This window comes from Microtus ochrogaster, chromosome 8 (genome assembly GCF_000317375.1).
Source record: "Microtus ochrogaster isolate Prairie Vole_2 chromosome 8, MicOch1.0, whole genome shotgun sequence".
Lineage (NCBI taxonomy): Eukaryota > Metazoa > Chordata > Mammalia > Rodentia > Cricetidae > Microtus > Microtus ochrogaster.
Window position 1 is genome coordinate 74,111,102 of NC_022015.1, and position 13,838 is coordinate 74,124,939.

The 13,838-nt window shown below is 51.5% G+C and overlaps 1 protein-coding gene across 2 annotated transcripts in view; it reads left to right on the forward strand.

Annotated features, from left to right (window-relative positions):
- Sufu (SUFU negative regulator of hedgehog signaling) overlaps positions 1 to 6,418 on the forward strand; it is a 99,925-nt gene extending 93,507 nt beyond the window's left edge. For both annotated transcript variants that reach the window (XM_005352410.2, XM_005352411.2), the window contains exons 11-12: positions 3,860 to 3,928; positions 6,239 to 6,418. In XM_005352410.2, coding sequence (XP_005352467.1) covers positions 3,860 to 3,928; positions 6,239 to 6,328 — 159 coding nt within the window. In that variant the 3' untranslated portion in view covers positions 6,329 to 6,418. The remainder of the gene's footprint in view (positions 1 to 3,859; positions 3,929 to 6,238) is intronic.
- Positions 6,419 to 13,838: the final 7,420 nt, after the last annotated feature.

Below are 13,838 nucleotides of genomic sequence, written 5' to 3' on the forward strand. Positions count from 1 at the left end.
GCCTATGACGTGTGCCCACTGGAGTGATCTACCAGCCGAGCCTAGATTCCAATCCCTAAGTCTGTCAAATAGTGGTGGAGCTGCAGCCACTGTTAATTTACCCTGTGCTCACTCCTCCTCTGGGCCTCTTTCCTTGTACTTCCTCCCAGTGTGATCTCTTGGAGTGTTGTGAAAATGCTGGTGTTTTTGCATTCCCTTGGTGTTCTAGGGAGTGCGTAGCCCAGCAGCGCCACATTCTCCAGAGCCCTTCAGTGGAATGTGTCACTCAGATTGGTACAGGGGCCTTTCCTCTATCATTAGAGCATCCCCTCCCTCCAAGGACTATTTGTACATACTCCTCAGTGTTTTGTCCCAGTTCTTCATGCATGCATGGATGACAGAGTGCAGTGATCGCTGTAATGATTTGTCATTATTTCTGCCGCTCTATTCTGGGCTGGAGGAACTGTTGAAATGTGTAGACTCAGAGTGAGGTGTGGCGCCCCGTGCTCAGGAGGGAGAGGCAGGAGAGTCTCTGTGAGTTTGAGACTAGTCTAGCTTGCACAGGGAGTTCCAGGACAGCTGGGTCTAAATAGAGAGACCCTGTCTCAAAACATTAAAAAAAAAAAAAAAAAAAAAGGACGGCTCAGTGGTCCATAGCATGCTTTCCTTTCTAATTAGCCTGCACGCTCTGTTATTTGTTGTTAACAGTGGTGTGTTTGTGATGCTCGGTGTCCAGCCCTATTGAAATGAGAATATACATACTCCTGGCTGGGCTTGAGCATGCTGTTCTTCAGGCCATTGGTAGAAGTGACCATTACCTCCCTACCCCATCAGAAGTTGGCTCTGAGTATACATACCTTTAGAGTTGATGCACCTTCCCCAAACAGGAAAAGAGCATGCTCCATCACCCAGGCAGGCAGGCAGGCAGGCAGGCAGGCAGGCAGGCAGGCAGGCACTGCTCTAAAGCCAAGAAGACTGTCTTCTCCTCAGGAGCCAGTCATCTGCACACTGGGAACTAGGGTCACGGCCTGTGCAAGCCATCACAGGATCAGTGAGGAGATGCAGGGCAGCACTTAGTACAGAGCCTGCATACAAGGCAGGTACTGCCCCTGTGATAGGTCATTTCCACTGTCCTGTATTACTGTGGCAGAGGCTGGTCGCTCCAGGGAGACGGTGAGCCTCAGGAGCTCCAAGCCCTAGCCCTGCACAGGCTTTTCCCACAGTGGCATCACAACAGCGAGTCTGTTCCCAGGGAGCGCTCCCGGGAGCTGCTCCATCATAGCTGTCTATCTCCAGTATCCTGTCGATAAGATCTGTTAACATTCTCAGCTCCAGCTCTGAAATCTGCAGAGAACAGGGCCTGTTTGTTCAGTCCAAGCTTCTAAGGTTTTACTCCCAAAGGAAATTAAATCAGGTGCCTGGAGCTATGACAGTCTGTCGTGTTTCTTTGCCGAGAATGTCACCCTTAATATCATGTGGATCTCATGTATAATTTTTCCCCTTTAATTCTTTTAAAACAAGGTGGTTTCCAGCAGAAACCAGCAAATCATCAAAAGTGAAAATGGACAGCTAGGATTTGTCCCCATTTGGGGGTCTTGTCATCCCCTCCCCCAACAGAGTACAAAATTAAGTCCACACACACAGATGGTGCCACACTCTGCTGAAAACCTCCATAACTCAGCAGTGCAGACCTTTGACAGAGGTGCTGGCTTAGGACTGGACTGTTGGTGGCCTCACCTTCCTGTTGTTGAAAAACACCCTTGGGAGTCTCCTTGGGTGGCCACCATTCTTGGAAGCCCTCCCCCACCCCATTTTATCCTAGTTCCAGACCTGGTTACCATTCTGGAGAAAGACCCTCCCTGTGGATTATTTATGGGTTAGAAATAAACCCAACCCGGCCAGGACTGGAGTCATTGTAATATGACTGGGTTTGAGCTATGCTTGTGCTTGTGCTAGAGTTTCAGAGATGGCAAGAAGCCCCGGAAATGCCGAAAATATGAATGTGACTTTATATTACTCAAGCAGACTGGTGATAACCAGTGGAGAAACTCGGCTGGGGGACCCATGGGGTAGGAGGAGGAGGGCTCAGACTCCAGGACAGAAGGCCAGGTGTGACTGGACGTGGCCAAGGACCAGAAAGTGCCAGACAGGCTGGAAAGAGCCAGCCAACCCCCTCTGGGGAGCTTGGAGGAGGAAAGGAATGAGTGCTTTGGATGGACACTCCCCTGGATACTATTTGCTCGTTGTGTGTGTGTGTGTGTGTGTGTGTGTGTGTGTGTGTGTGTGTCCGTGTCCTCTCTCTTCTCTGTCCCTCCGTGTCTCTCCCTCATTATTCTCAGTCAGAGCTGTTTGCCCCTGTTTTGGGAAGCAGATCTGTTCCTCTAGGAACTGCTGGTTGGGTGGAAACAGGCTTGCTTGCCCAAGAGGAGTGAATGTGTGAGTCAGTGTCCTCCATCTAAGAATCTAAACAGCAGGTTCCAGGCCAAGACATGACATATGGTCTTACTTTGGCCCACAGGGCAGGTGCCTCAGTTTCCCCATCTGGAAGGAGACTGAATGAGATCAGGTGTGAACAGTCAGCATAGTGTCTGGTAGGTTAGAGCTTTTCCTTCTCACTCGCCACCACCATGCCATCAGCTTCCTTGTCACTTCACCTCATGTCACAAAACAGAAACCCCTGCCCTTACAAACTGATCAAGTCCCAAGGGAAACTTCATGGGTATTTTCCCAACCTTCTGAAAGGGAGGGTTTCTCTGAAAAGAGCCTTTCAGTTGGCTTTGCATCCTTTTACTCTTCTTCCTCTGTGCGCTGCACAGCGTCCTCCAGAGAAGTGGAGAGCTCCTATAGAGCAGGGCAGGGAGGATGGAGTAGAAAGGCCCGGGTCTGCAAGGAGAGCATGGATGAGCTCAGCCTGGACCAGCAGATCTGTCTGAGACAGCCATAAGTTGAGAAGGCTTGATGGAACTCTGAGTTGCTGTGGATGTTCCCATTAGCTGAGAAAACTTGCTTAGGGCATAGTGGTTATTCCTACAAAGAGTGGTGCTAGACGGTCTTGGTCATCAAACCTTGTGGTACCAGGCATCAGAAAAAGCAGTGGAGTGGGGGAGATGGAGACACTCAGAGAGGAGGTGTCTCAGAAGTCAACATAGCTGCTGACTGGGGCCTGCAGGGACATCCTGAGACATGACCCTGTGGCTGGAAAGGGAAATCCTAAGTCCCAGCCCCCTCTGTGAAGGGGCAGGCAGCTTATTCTGCAGCTCAGATTTTTTTTCTCTTGGTTTTTACCTGCTATCCCCATCCCCCAGTGGTAGGGATTAAACCCAGGCTTATGCTCCAACACTAGGGTCATCTGAATCCCAGACAGGACTTGTATTCCCAAGTCAAACAGATTCCTTTTGTCCTACATGGTTGGGAGAAGTGGGTGAAAACACTTGAGCCTGATCAGGCAAGGACCTTGGCAGTGGCTCTCCTATGGCCTTGGGCTTTCCTGTCCCTCTCCTTTGCCCTGCAACATCCAGAAAACCACACAGCCCAAAGAAGTGGGTGTCTGCTGCCTTCCAGTTCCCTTCCGAGGCCAGCACTGCCATCTTTCAGATGCCATCCCTTTCTCTACTGCCACACCCCACCTCGCCGCCCTTCTCTAGTCTATGGCACAAGCAGGTGGGGGTGGGGGGAAGGCATTGAGAGCGCGCAATTTTTTTTTTCCAGAGGCCTGAAGTACTTCCCTCTGTCCCTAGCACCGATCAGTGGGCCATCCCTCCTCCATAGCGAATAGAAACTTCCCTAACTTGGCAGTTGGCAAAAGGGCTGTATATAGTTTTGGGGGTTTTTTGTTTTTGTTTTTTTCAAATAAAAACCTGCCTTTTGCTTTCTTTCCCAGATTCTGTTGACGGAAGAATTTGTAGAGAAAATGTTGGAGGACTTGGAAGATCTGACTTCTCCGGAGGAAGTAAGCCTGTTTGGTTTCTCACTCAGAGAGGGGTCCTGGGCTTGAGAACATGGACCTGTGTGCGTGTGTGTGCACCTGTGTGTGTGCGCATGTGCACATGCTCACACTTCAATGGGCTGTTTTCTGAAGTACAGGGATAATGTAGAGAGGACTCTGAGAATGTTCAATGACTTTATTTTTCTTCCGTTTCCATGAACCACCTCTGCCCCACCCCCACCCTTGTGAGGACACCCAGCAAACTGTCTGAATTGCCAGCTCTTGAGAACCTCATTGAAGAAGCAGCCAGGGCCTTCAGGCTAGAGTTCTCCCCAGCCCCTGCTGTTCCCTGGCAGGTTCTGAACAGAAAGCCCATGTCTGCTGCCAGAGAACATTCCACTGGGGAGTTCTAGTGGGCAGAAGGGGACTCCTGCTCTTGCCTTGGGGCCACCCAAGAGCCACACTCCCTTCCTTCTCCAGCTATAGCTTGCCCCTCTCAGCCTCTTCTTGGCTAGCTCAAAGCCTGAGGAACTGGCAGGCCAGGTGGGTTATGCCTCCCCTTGGCTTCTTCTCTGGGCTACAGGAATGGAGTCCATAATCCCTTCTGTTTTTCTTCCTTGTTCCTGGCCGCCTCATTTGCAGGGACTTACCTCATCCTGGAAAGTCCCTTCTCCTCCTGCTGCCTCCTACTAGGCAGCACCCAGGCAGCAGACAGGCAAGCCTTGCTGGCCCTAGTGCTCCATGGGGTAGTGAAACATTAGCAAGCTTCCCAGGCCCCTGGAGGACCTTCTTGCCCTCCCCGAGCTGCCTGTGGCAGAGCCTGACCCTTCCCTCCCTTTGTCCTAATGTGCTAGCTCCCTTACTTCCCAGAGGAGTCGGCTCTCCCAGAAACTCAGGATAAATAGAAACTCCTCAGAGTTGGTCACCCCAATAGAACCATGTCTTCCTTGTCCCCACTCCAGGGATCCAGCTTGATCGATTAATTCATTTATGTATTCCAAGGTTATCTACCACCCAGTCCATGCCGGCCAGTCACCCCTACAAGTTGCTGCCTCAGAGGCCTCGCTCCCCCATTCAGTCAGGCCAAAGCTAGCTGCCCAGGGCTTCCGGAGGTCTTGTCACACTGCAATGGCATTATGCCAAGCTGCTACTCTGAGCTTGGGTGCTGAGTGGGCGGGAGGGGACAGTCCAGGCAAGAGAGACAGGAGCCAAGGGGAGCTTCAGAAAGTAGGTCACTAAAAATGACTTCCCTTTCTGCTCTCCTCTCCAGAGGCTATCCCCACACCCTGCCCAGTCTCCACTCTGTCCTGGGTCTTCAGTCCCCCATGAGAGGGAGGGCAGAGGGAGCCAGCCAGGAAGTGTTAGTTTGTTCACCCCCAGCCCTGCTCCAGGCAGGTTGGGTCATGATTCTGCCCTCTTCTTGCTGGCCCTGACTTGCAGCCCAGCCCAGCCCCAAGACAGTGGGGGCTCCGAGAGCTCCTGTGCTAACCCCAAGTCAGAGAGAATTTATTGAGCACCAGCTATGTGCTAAGCTACATGAAGGTTCTAGAACCCAGAGGAATAAGAAGTCAGCTCCTCCCTTTTCACAAACAGAAGGCCGAGGTAAGTGAGAGAAATAAAACAGTCAGGCTGCCATTGATTTCGGATGTGGAAGACCTTGGCTCTCATCTGAAATCACTCTGAGCAACGAACTCTGGGAAGCAGGGTGAAGGGCAGTAGGTAGTGAAGGATTTCTCCTTCTGAGAAAGTACTTCCTAGGACAGGCTATATCCCAGCAGGGTCACATGGGGGGGGGTGCTGAGCTACAGCCTCCTTCTTTGTTGACCCTTTGACCCAGCTCTGGAGGACAGGTTCTAGATTCCTTCCCACAATAGCCTCAGAAAGAGAGCCCACGACTGTGACAGACCTCTACTCCCTGCTGGGTCCCCTAACCTCCAGCCCTAGGGCCTCAGGGAGCAGATTCCTCACGTGCTTGTGGCTGGAGGCAGAACCTAGGAAAAGAGCCGAGGGAGGTCTCCACAGTCAAAGAACTAGGAAGATACGTCCTCTCCAGTCTGTAGCGCCCTGGCTGTGTGGGAGGATAGGAGCACCTGGACCAGCCGCATGCACTCATTCCTGTACACACACACAACACACACAACACACACAACACACGCATGCACACATGCATGCACACCCTGGGCTAGCATTTGAGAGATCTTCAATAGCCTGTCTTGTCCCCAGCATCCTAGGGACAGGTCTGGGCCAGTTTCTGCCTCTCTCTAGGTACTGTCTTAGAAGGGAATGGAGTTTGCTAACCAGAACACTTGGGCTCTGTGCTTGCCCCCTCCGCAGTTTAAACTTCCAAAAGAGTACAGCTGGCCTGAAAAGAAGCTCAAAGTCTCCATCCTCCCCGACGTGGTGTTCGACAGCCCACTGCACTAGCCTGGGCTAGGCCCCACGGGGGCCAACCCAGTGACTTCAGTGTGACAGCAGTGTAAAGGAGACTCGTGTGAATAAAAGGACAAGGGTGAGGATGATTGCCAAGTGCTGCACCCACCACAGGCCCCACCTCACCTCCAGCTCAGGGGCCTCACTCCCAGCTGCCAAGCCCATGTGACCAGACCCCCGTCCTGCATGCCAGTGAGAAAGGTCCCCACCCACCTGCTGTCGCCACAGGTTTGACTGATGTGCTGCGGGGAAGAACATCCTTGTCACACAGCCAGGTGTGCAGAGCACACATGTGGATGCACTGCCCACTTCTACCCCAGCGAGCCTTCGCGGTCAGGCTGCTCCAGCCTGTGGAACGATTGCTCCTTCACGATTGTTTTTGCCTTCCTTAGTCTGTTGTGGAAACCGGATGGTATTTTTATTGCTCAGCAGAGATGGCCCAGAAGCCATGTACATAGAGGTTTTTAAACAGGACTTCATTCCTAGATGAACTTCATCATTCTCTTAGACAGGGGTCTGGGGGCTCTGCCTCCCCCACACCATCTGCCCAAGAAGGTGCCTGGTGCTGCCTGTCAGCTCTGAGCCCTGGAGGAACCTGGGATAGGGAACAGCTGACACAGTCTCTGCGCAGCCCTGCCTGGGGCCAGATATGCCATGGCCTAGAAGGGGTGCCACTGCCTTCCAAATGAACTAGGCTTCTACAACAAGGCTGTGGGGACTTTAGGGACTCAAGGACATGGAATGATGGTCCTAGCTATGTCTTCCAGTCCTTTTGTACCCAGCCAGGCCCGCCAAGGAGAGGGTAGAGCCCATTGCCTCCTCGTCCTGCTCCTCAGGACCTCCAGCTCTTTGAGTCCCCTGTCCCCTGCATTCCCAGCCCCCTGGGCTGTGGGACTCTAGCTTATTAAAAACTGAAGAATCAGCCTCTCAAGGTCCCTTTGCTGTCATTTTGCTGGCTGCTCTCTGTGGCCCCATCCTTCCCACATCCCTTCCTTACTCACCTCTCATCTCATTGCTGCCTTTTCCTATAGCCTGGCCCCTTGTGTGGGGATCATTCTCTCACCCCAGAACTGTAGATCTCTACACCTCCCAGGAGCCAGCCTGTCTCTGGCCATGTTGAAACAGGGTTTCTCTGTATAACAGCCCCTGTCTGTGCTGGAGCTCACTCTGTAGACCAGGCTGGCCACCCAGCTTCTTCATTCTTTAAGTTCTGATCTCTCCAAAGGAAAAACATTTTTTTCTGTCAGGGACCTTGCAAGAGTTCTACTACTCTGCTTCCACCACCTCTAATGGGTACTGCCAGAGTACCCCAGGAGGCCCAGAGGTCAGCAGCCAAAGAGTTGCTCCCAGGGGCTGGAGGGAGCAGGAATTACCCTTTCAAGGAAGGCCCCTTCTACATAGCCCAAATCTAAGCAGTTAGCTCCAAGATCAGCACTTGGGGGCAGACCCATCTGGAGCCGCTGAGAGGCTGGCTGCAGGCCCCCACCAGCTAGGATTCAAGCCTCTCTGGAGTAGACACCATGCTGCCCTGGGACTTTTCCTTTTCTAATTTTTTTGGTTTTTCGAGACAGGGTTTCTCTGTAGCTTTTGGAGCCTGTCCTGGAACTGAACTAGCTCTTGTAGACCAGGCTGGCCCCGAACTCACAGAGATCCTCCTGCCTCTGCCTCCCGAGTGCTGGGATTAAAGGTGTGCTCCACCACCACCCAGTGGGACTTTTCCACAAGGACACTTCCAACCTTACCTTTTTAAAGCTCTTGTCTTCTGAAAGTTTATGGGCCAAGAGATGCTCTCAGTTTGCCTCTATCTCTTGCTGTCTTACCCAGTGTGGTAAAGGTTCCCTTCCCCCATTCTCCCGGAGACCTACCTAAGGACCCACTGCTGCATTCTGCCCTCCCTTAGCCTGGCTTGGGGGCGGGAATGCAAGCTATGCGAGACTCCTGGTCAACTGCTTGCCCTGGGCCTGCAAGGTCTTTGCCACCACCTGCTTGGTGACCCCATTCTTAAGGAACAGGGAATGGCAGATAAGCTCCAAATGAGATGTCTCCAGGGCCTGAGGTCTCTCCTGCCCCCATCCTGTCAGGAACCTCAGGAATGTCTACAATCCTGCTGGGACCAGGTCTCCCTCGCTAAGCTCCCTTAGCTTAGTACATCAGGCTCTCAGCCTGGGGTGACCAGGCCTCCTTTCCCTTGGGCTCCAGTTTCTTCCAGAGGGATCTCAGGGAACAGGTTCACCATTAGGCTGCTGCTTGGGAAGGAGAGACCCTAACACGGATGGAGCAAGGCTCACCATGATGGGGGCCCTTTCCTTTCCTCTCTATAGCCTAATGGGGCTGTTAACCCATCCTGAGGAGGGGTTCGGGAATGTGTCCCATCATGTCCTCCCTCTTCTGCAGACTTCCTCCAGGCTGTCCCCATCCTTTGACCTTCTAGGTCCTCAGGACCAGAGCTTCTGAAAGGAAGGACCTTTGCCCTCCTGTTATATAACTAACACTTCCCCAGGCCCGTGTAGGCCACCGAGGGTAGCAATGCCGGCTGCCATGCTGGGGAACAGTGTTTTCCTCTTCCAAGTGTGACAGCTGCAACAGGGCTTGTGGAGGCCTTGGGGAGCCTATAAGGACCAGGACATCTGCAGTCCAGACCCTGGGTCCTGGGACTGAGTTTTGAGATTGAGTCGAGAGCAGGGAGAGAGCCTGAAGTTTGTGCCCCTATGGGGCGGACCAGCCCATTACTCCCTGAACTGTATTTTTTTAACTTGGTCTTCCCTCTCTGGCTTCCATGATCTCGGTGCCAGGTGAGGTGTCTGGGTCCCTGTTACAAGTCAGGAGCCCTGTAAGGAGACCCCTTCTTTTGTACAAAGATCCTAAATGTTGCAATGAGCAGACTTTTGTACATTTTTATATTAGTTTTTAATGTCAGAGGCGACTCGGCTCCTGGGGCTACAGCTGGCTCAGGACTTTTGTAAGAATTTTTGAGTGACTCACTTAGATTTTGTTCCCACTTACCCCTCTTCCTCTGTGTAATCTAAGTGCATTAAACATATCTGCAGAAGCGTCTGGTTTGTTTGTGTGCTTCTTTCTGGCATGCTAGGGTGTGTGTGTGTGTGTGTGTGTGTGTGTGTGAGAGAGAGAGAGAGAGAGAGAGAGGTGTGTGACACCAGGGTTTGAACTCATGGCCTTGCTGCGTGCCAGGCAAATGCTCTACCCTGAGTTGTGTCCCTAGGCCTTATTTGCTTCTTTCTTGATGCCTGAAGTAAAGGAGCCAGAAGACTGGCACCCTGGCACCACTGAGAAGTGGAATGAGCCAGAAGCGCAAGGTGCGTTCAGCAGGTGCTCTACCACTAAGGTCAACACACACAGCCTTCCTTTGTAGGTCAGGAGGGCTGGGTCCAGAATACATTTATGTTTATTATATTTGTGTGTGTGTGTGTGTGTGTGTGTGTGTGTGTGTGTGTGTGTGTGTGTACACATTCCATAGCACATGTAGAGACGGAGGACAGCTTGCGGGAGTGATCTCCTCCTGCCATGGACCTGAAGTCATCAGGCTTTTGTGAGAAGTGTCTTTACCCACTGAGCCTTCTTGACAGCCTGTATTTTGGTTGTTGCAGTTGCTGCTGCTGCTGTTTGAAAGAGGGTCTCATTGTTTAGCTTCCCAGGTGCTGAAAACACAGGGTGGTGCATAGCCAGACCTCTACCCTTCACTCTGTTCTTCCACTCTTATCAAGAACATTTTTCGGGGCTGGAGAGATGGCTCAGAGGTTAAGAGCATCGCCTGCTCTTCCAAAGGTCCTGAGTTCAATTCCCAGCAACCACATGGTGGCTCACAACCATCTGTAATGAGGTCTGGTACCCTCTTCTGGCTTTCAGGCATACACGCAGACAGAATATTGTATACATAATAAATAAATATTAAAAAAAAAAAAAGAACATTTTTCCCTCTGTTCCAGAGGGATCCAAAGCTGAGAAAAGTGGGCCTTCCTTACCTCCAGTTCTGGGAGTCTTCTCCGGAACAGCTAGCCACTCTACCAGGCATCTAAATTCAGCCTCCTCTTCAGTGGCCTGGGGCTACACTCAGATCTGGAAAATCTCAGAACCAGATGACATAGGCCAGCTCACTCTTCTAGCAACATCCAAGCTAGGTAAAGAGGCAGGGTGGTATGCCATTCTCCCCCGGGCTCCTGATGTCATGTACCCTTTGAGGACCCGATATCAATAGAGTCCAGTGCTGGGGTGGGGGAGAAAACAGCGTAGGCCTGGCAGCATCAGCATCCACACAGGATTCTGAAAACCCTTGGAACCACCTGAGGCTTTCCACATTCTTTCCCTTCCTGCTAGGCCTAGTTTTCTGTCCCAGCACGTGGCAGGGCCTTTCTCTTGATCTTCAGGATGGGCTGGTAGCACTCAGGGGGTCTCTGCCAGGACTAGTGACAGGTCATGAGACATCACAAGACAGAGGGATGTCTGAGACCTTACCAACAAGGAAGTCAGTGTCCATCTTGCCCCAGTGACCTCTTCTTGAACTCTGGAAATGGCTGGCTCCCTAGGGGTGGAGTGGGTCATGCCTGGATCCTTGGTCCCTCTGGTGCACAGGACAAGAGAAAAAGTGGGGGTGTCTGAGGCCAGATCGACAGGCCAGGGTGCCAGGCCATGCCTTTCCCCCTTAACTCACTTCCTCACCTAACTGACCTAGAAAGCCCCAGAAGTCCTGCCTCAACTAGCACAGAGCAGGGGGGTCCTGTGCCTGTGTCTGGGAGACAGTAGCAGGCCATGGATGTCTAGAAAGACAAGAACTTTTTAGAGACCTGGTCTCTAGAGCAGAAGCCTCATTCTTTTTTTTTTTTTTTTTTAATATTTTTATGGTTTATTTAACTTTATTTTATGTGCACTGGTGTGAAGGTGTCAGATCTCCTGCAATTGGATCTTCAGACAGTTGTGAGCTGCCATGTGGGTACTGGGAATTGAACCCGGGTCTTCTGGAAGAGCAGTCAGTGCTCTTAACCACTGAGCCATATCTCCAGCCCCCAGAAGCCTCATTCTTGAATGACCTAGGAGAGAGAGAGCTGCAGTGTGCTCCTTGACGGCTCTTCTAGAAGACCTGGGCATTGCTGTGGGCATCTATTCTGCCTCCTCTGGGTCCTTCAGTGTGGGCTGCTGCTCCAGCACCTTAGGGCTGAGGAGCCCAAGAGATTTGCCAAACTGGCCCAACCACAAGGGCAATGCAAGCTGGAAGTGATTGCCCAGCCTGCCAGGCATTGAGGCTGCTGCAGGTACTAAGAGGGAGGAGGGAGATGGGGGTGGGGTGAGGGTGCGATTTGCTGAACAGAATGAAGGATAGGTTCCCAGCCTGCAGAGGCAGGTCAGGATGTGGTGGGGGCGCAGCCCTTCTTGGGGGACCTGAGCCAGTCCCCAGCTGACTCAGGAAATCTAGTGAGATATTTCTGCACTTGCTGCCAAGCCTGCTTACCTGAATTAGAGTACCCCAAATCCACGTGGTAGGCAATAACTGACACCCCCATAGTCTTCTAACTCCACATGGGCATTGCGGCATGTGTGCATGGGCACACATAAATATTAAGGGTTTTTTTGGGGGGGAGGGGGGAGAGGCTGTTTTTTGAGACAGTTTCTCCATATATCTTTGACATGCCTCGAACCCCCACTGTAGGTCAAGTTGGTCTCAAACTAAGAGATCCACCTGCCTCAGCTTCCTGAGTTCTGGACTTAATGCGCCACCATGCCCAGCACACACACACAAATATTTAAGCGATGCTATTTTCTCATGTCTGAGAGAGTTAAGGGCAGACAGAATGGGGAAGGGCCCCTGCTCGCTAGTGGGTATTCCTAGAGTGATGATTTTTAAGCACCACGGGGTGAAGGGAACTTGAGGGCTTGTCGTTAGGGTGGTAGTATTTTTGAAGCCGGGGGTTGAGGACAGTCCCTTGTTTCTGTGGTTTTGCCCCCCACACACACACTCACGCCCACCTCCGTCTCAGGGCATGGAGTACAAGAACTCGCGGGTGGCGGCCTGTAGACAGCTGGCCATTGTCGAGGTTCTGCCATAACACTGTGTGTAAGAACTGGAAATCAGGCTGAGGAGATGGCTTAGTAAGTAGGTAAGAGCAATTGCTGTGAAAGCATGAGGACCAGAGTTCAAGTCCCCAGCATCCATGTAAACATCAGCCATGTGTGCCTCTAACCTGAGCGTTGGGGAATAGAAACAGCCGGATCCAGAACCCTGACAGCCAGCGTCAAGTTCAGGAGAGAGACTCTGTCTCAAAGGAAAGATGACATTGGACGTGGCAGCGCACGCCTTTAATCCCAGCACTCAGGAGAGACAGAGGCAGGTGGATCTCTGAGTGTAAGGCCAGGATACACAGAGAAACTCTCTCTTGAGAAAAATAAAATAAAAACTAAAAAAAAGGCGAGTGATAGACATTGAATGTCTTCCTCCAGCCCCTGCACAAGGTAGTCACTGGGTTGGTGTGGTTGTTTTTCAGACCGGCTCAGTAGGTAAAGGTTTTCTCACCAAGCCTGGCAACCTGAGTTTGATTGCTGGGACGCATGTGGTGGAAGAAGAGAACCAACCCCTGCCAGCTGCCCTCTGGCCTCCACATGCATGTGTGCGAGTGGGCGTCTAACTTAGGTCATATATATACTCAAACACATAAAATAAATAAATGAATATTTAAACATTTTTTACCTTTATATGTTAAATTGTGTGTACTTTTGGAGTGTGTATGTTTGTGTCTGTGCGTGTGCGCAAGTGCCTGAGGAAATGATAGGTGCCTGACCCGCCTGGGGCTGGAGTTATGAGCCACCTGACATGGCTTCTGGGAACAGAATTTACGGCCTCTGTAAGTGCTCTTAATTGATGATCCATCTCTCTACCCACAAGAATGTTTTTTTTTAAACTGGAAAGTATCAGTGGTTCTTCTAGCAAAAGTATGCCAAGAACTTTTCATGCCAAGGCGTGGACCCAGGCTGGATGTGGGGCCAGGTTGACGGGCACAGACAAGGCAAGGAAGAGCGAAGGAAGAGAAAAGCCATCAGTGACGCTCTGCTCTGTCTACCCTAGTTCCACCCTTCACACTGAGACTAGATGCGTCCACTAACTAGCCTGTGCCTGCAATAGATACTTAGAAAACTTTTGCAAAGATTATGAGCAGAATACCTGAACTTGTCTGATCGCATTTACCATGCTGTTTGTTTGTTTGGTTGGTTGGTTTTTCAAGACAGGGCTTTTCTGTGTAGTCCTTGCTGTCCTGGAATTAACTTTGTAAACCAGGCTGGCCTCGAACTCAGAGATCTGCCTGCCTCTGTTTCCCAAGTGCTGGGATTAAAGGTGTGCGCCACCACTGCCTGGCCTGTTTATTTTGGGTTTTTTTTGTTTTTTTTTTTGATTTTTCGAGACAGGGTTTCTCTGTAGCTTTTTGGTTCCTGTCCTGGAACTAGCTCTTGTAGACCAGGCTGGCCTCAAACTCACAGAGATCCACCTGCCTCTGCCTCCCGA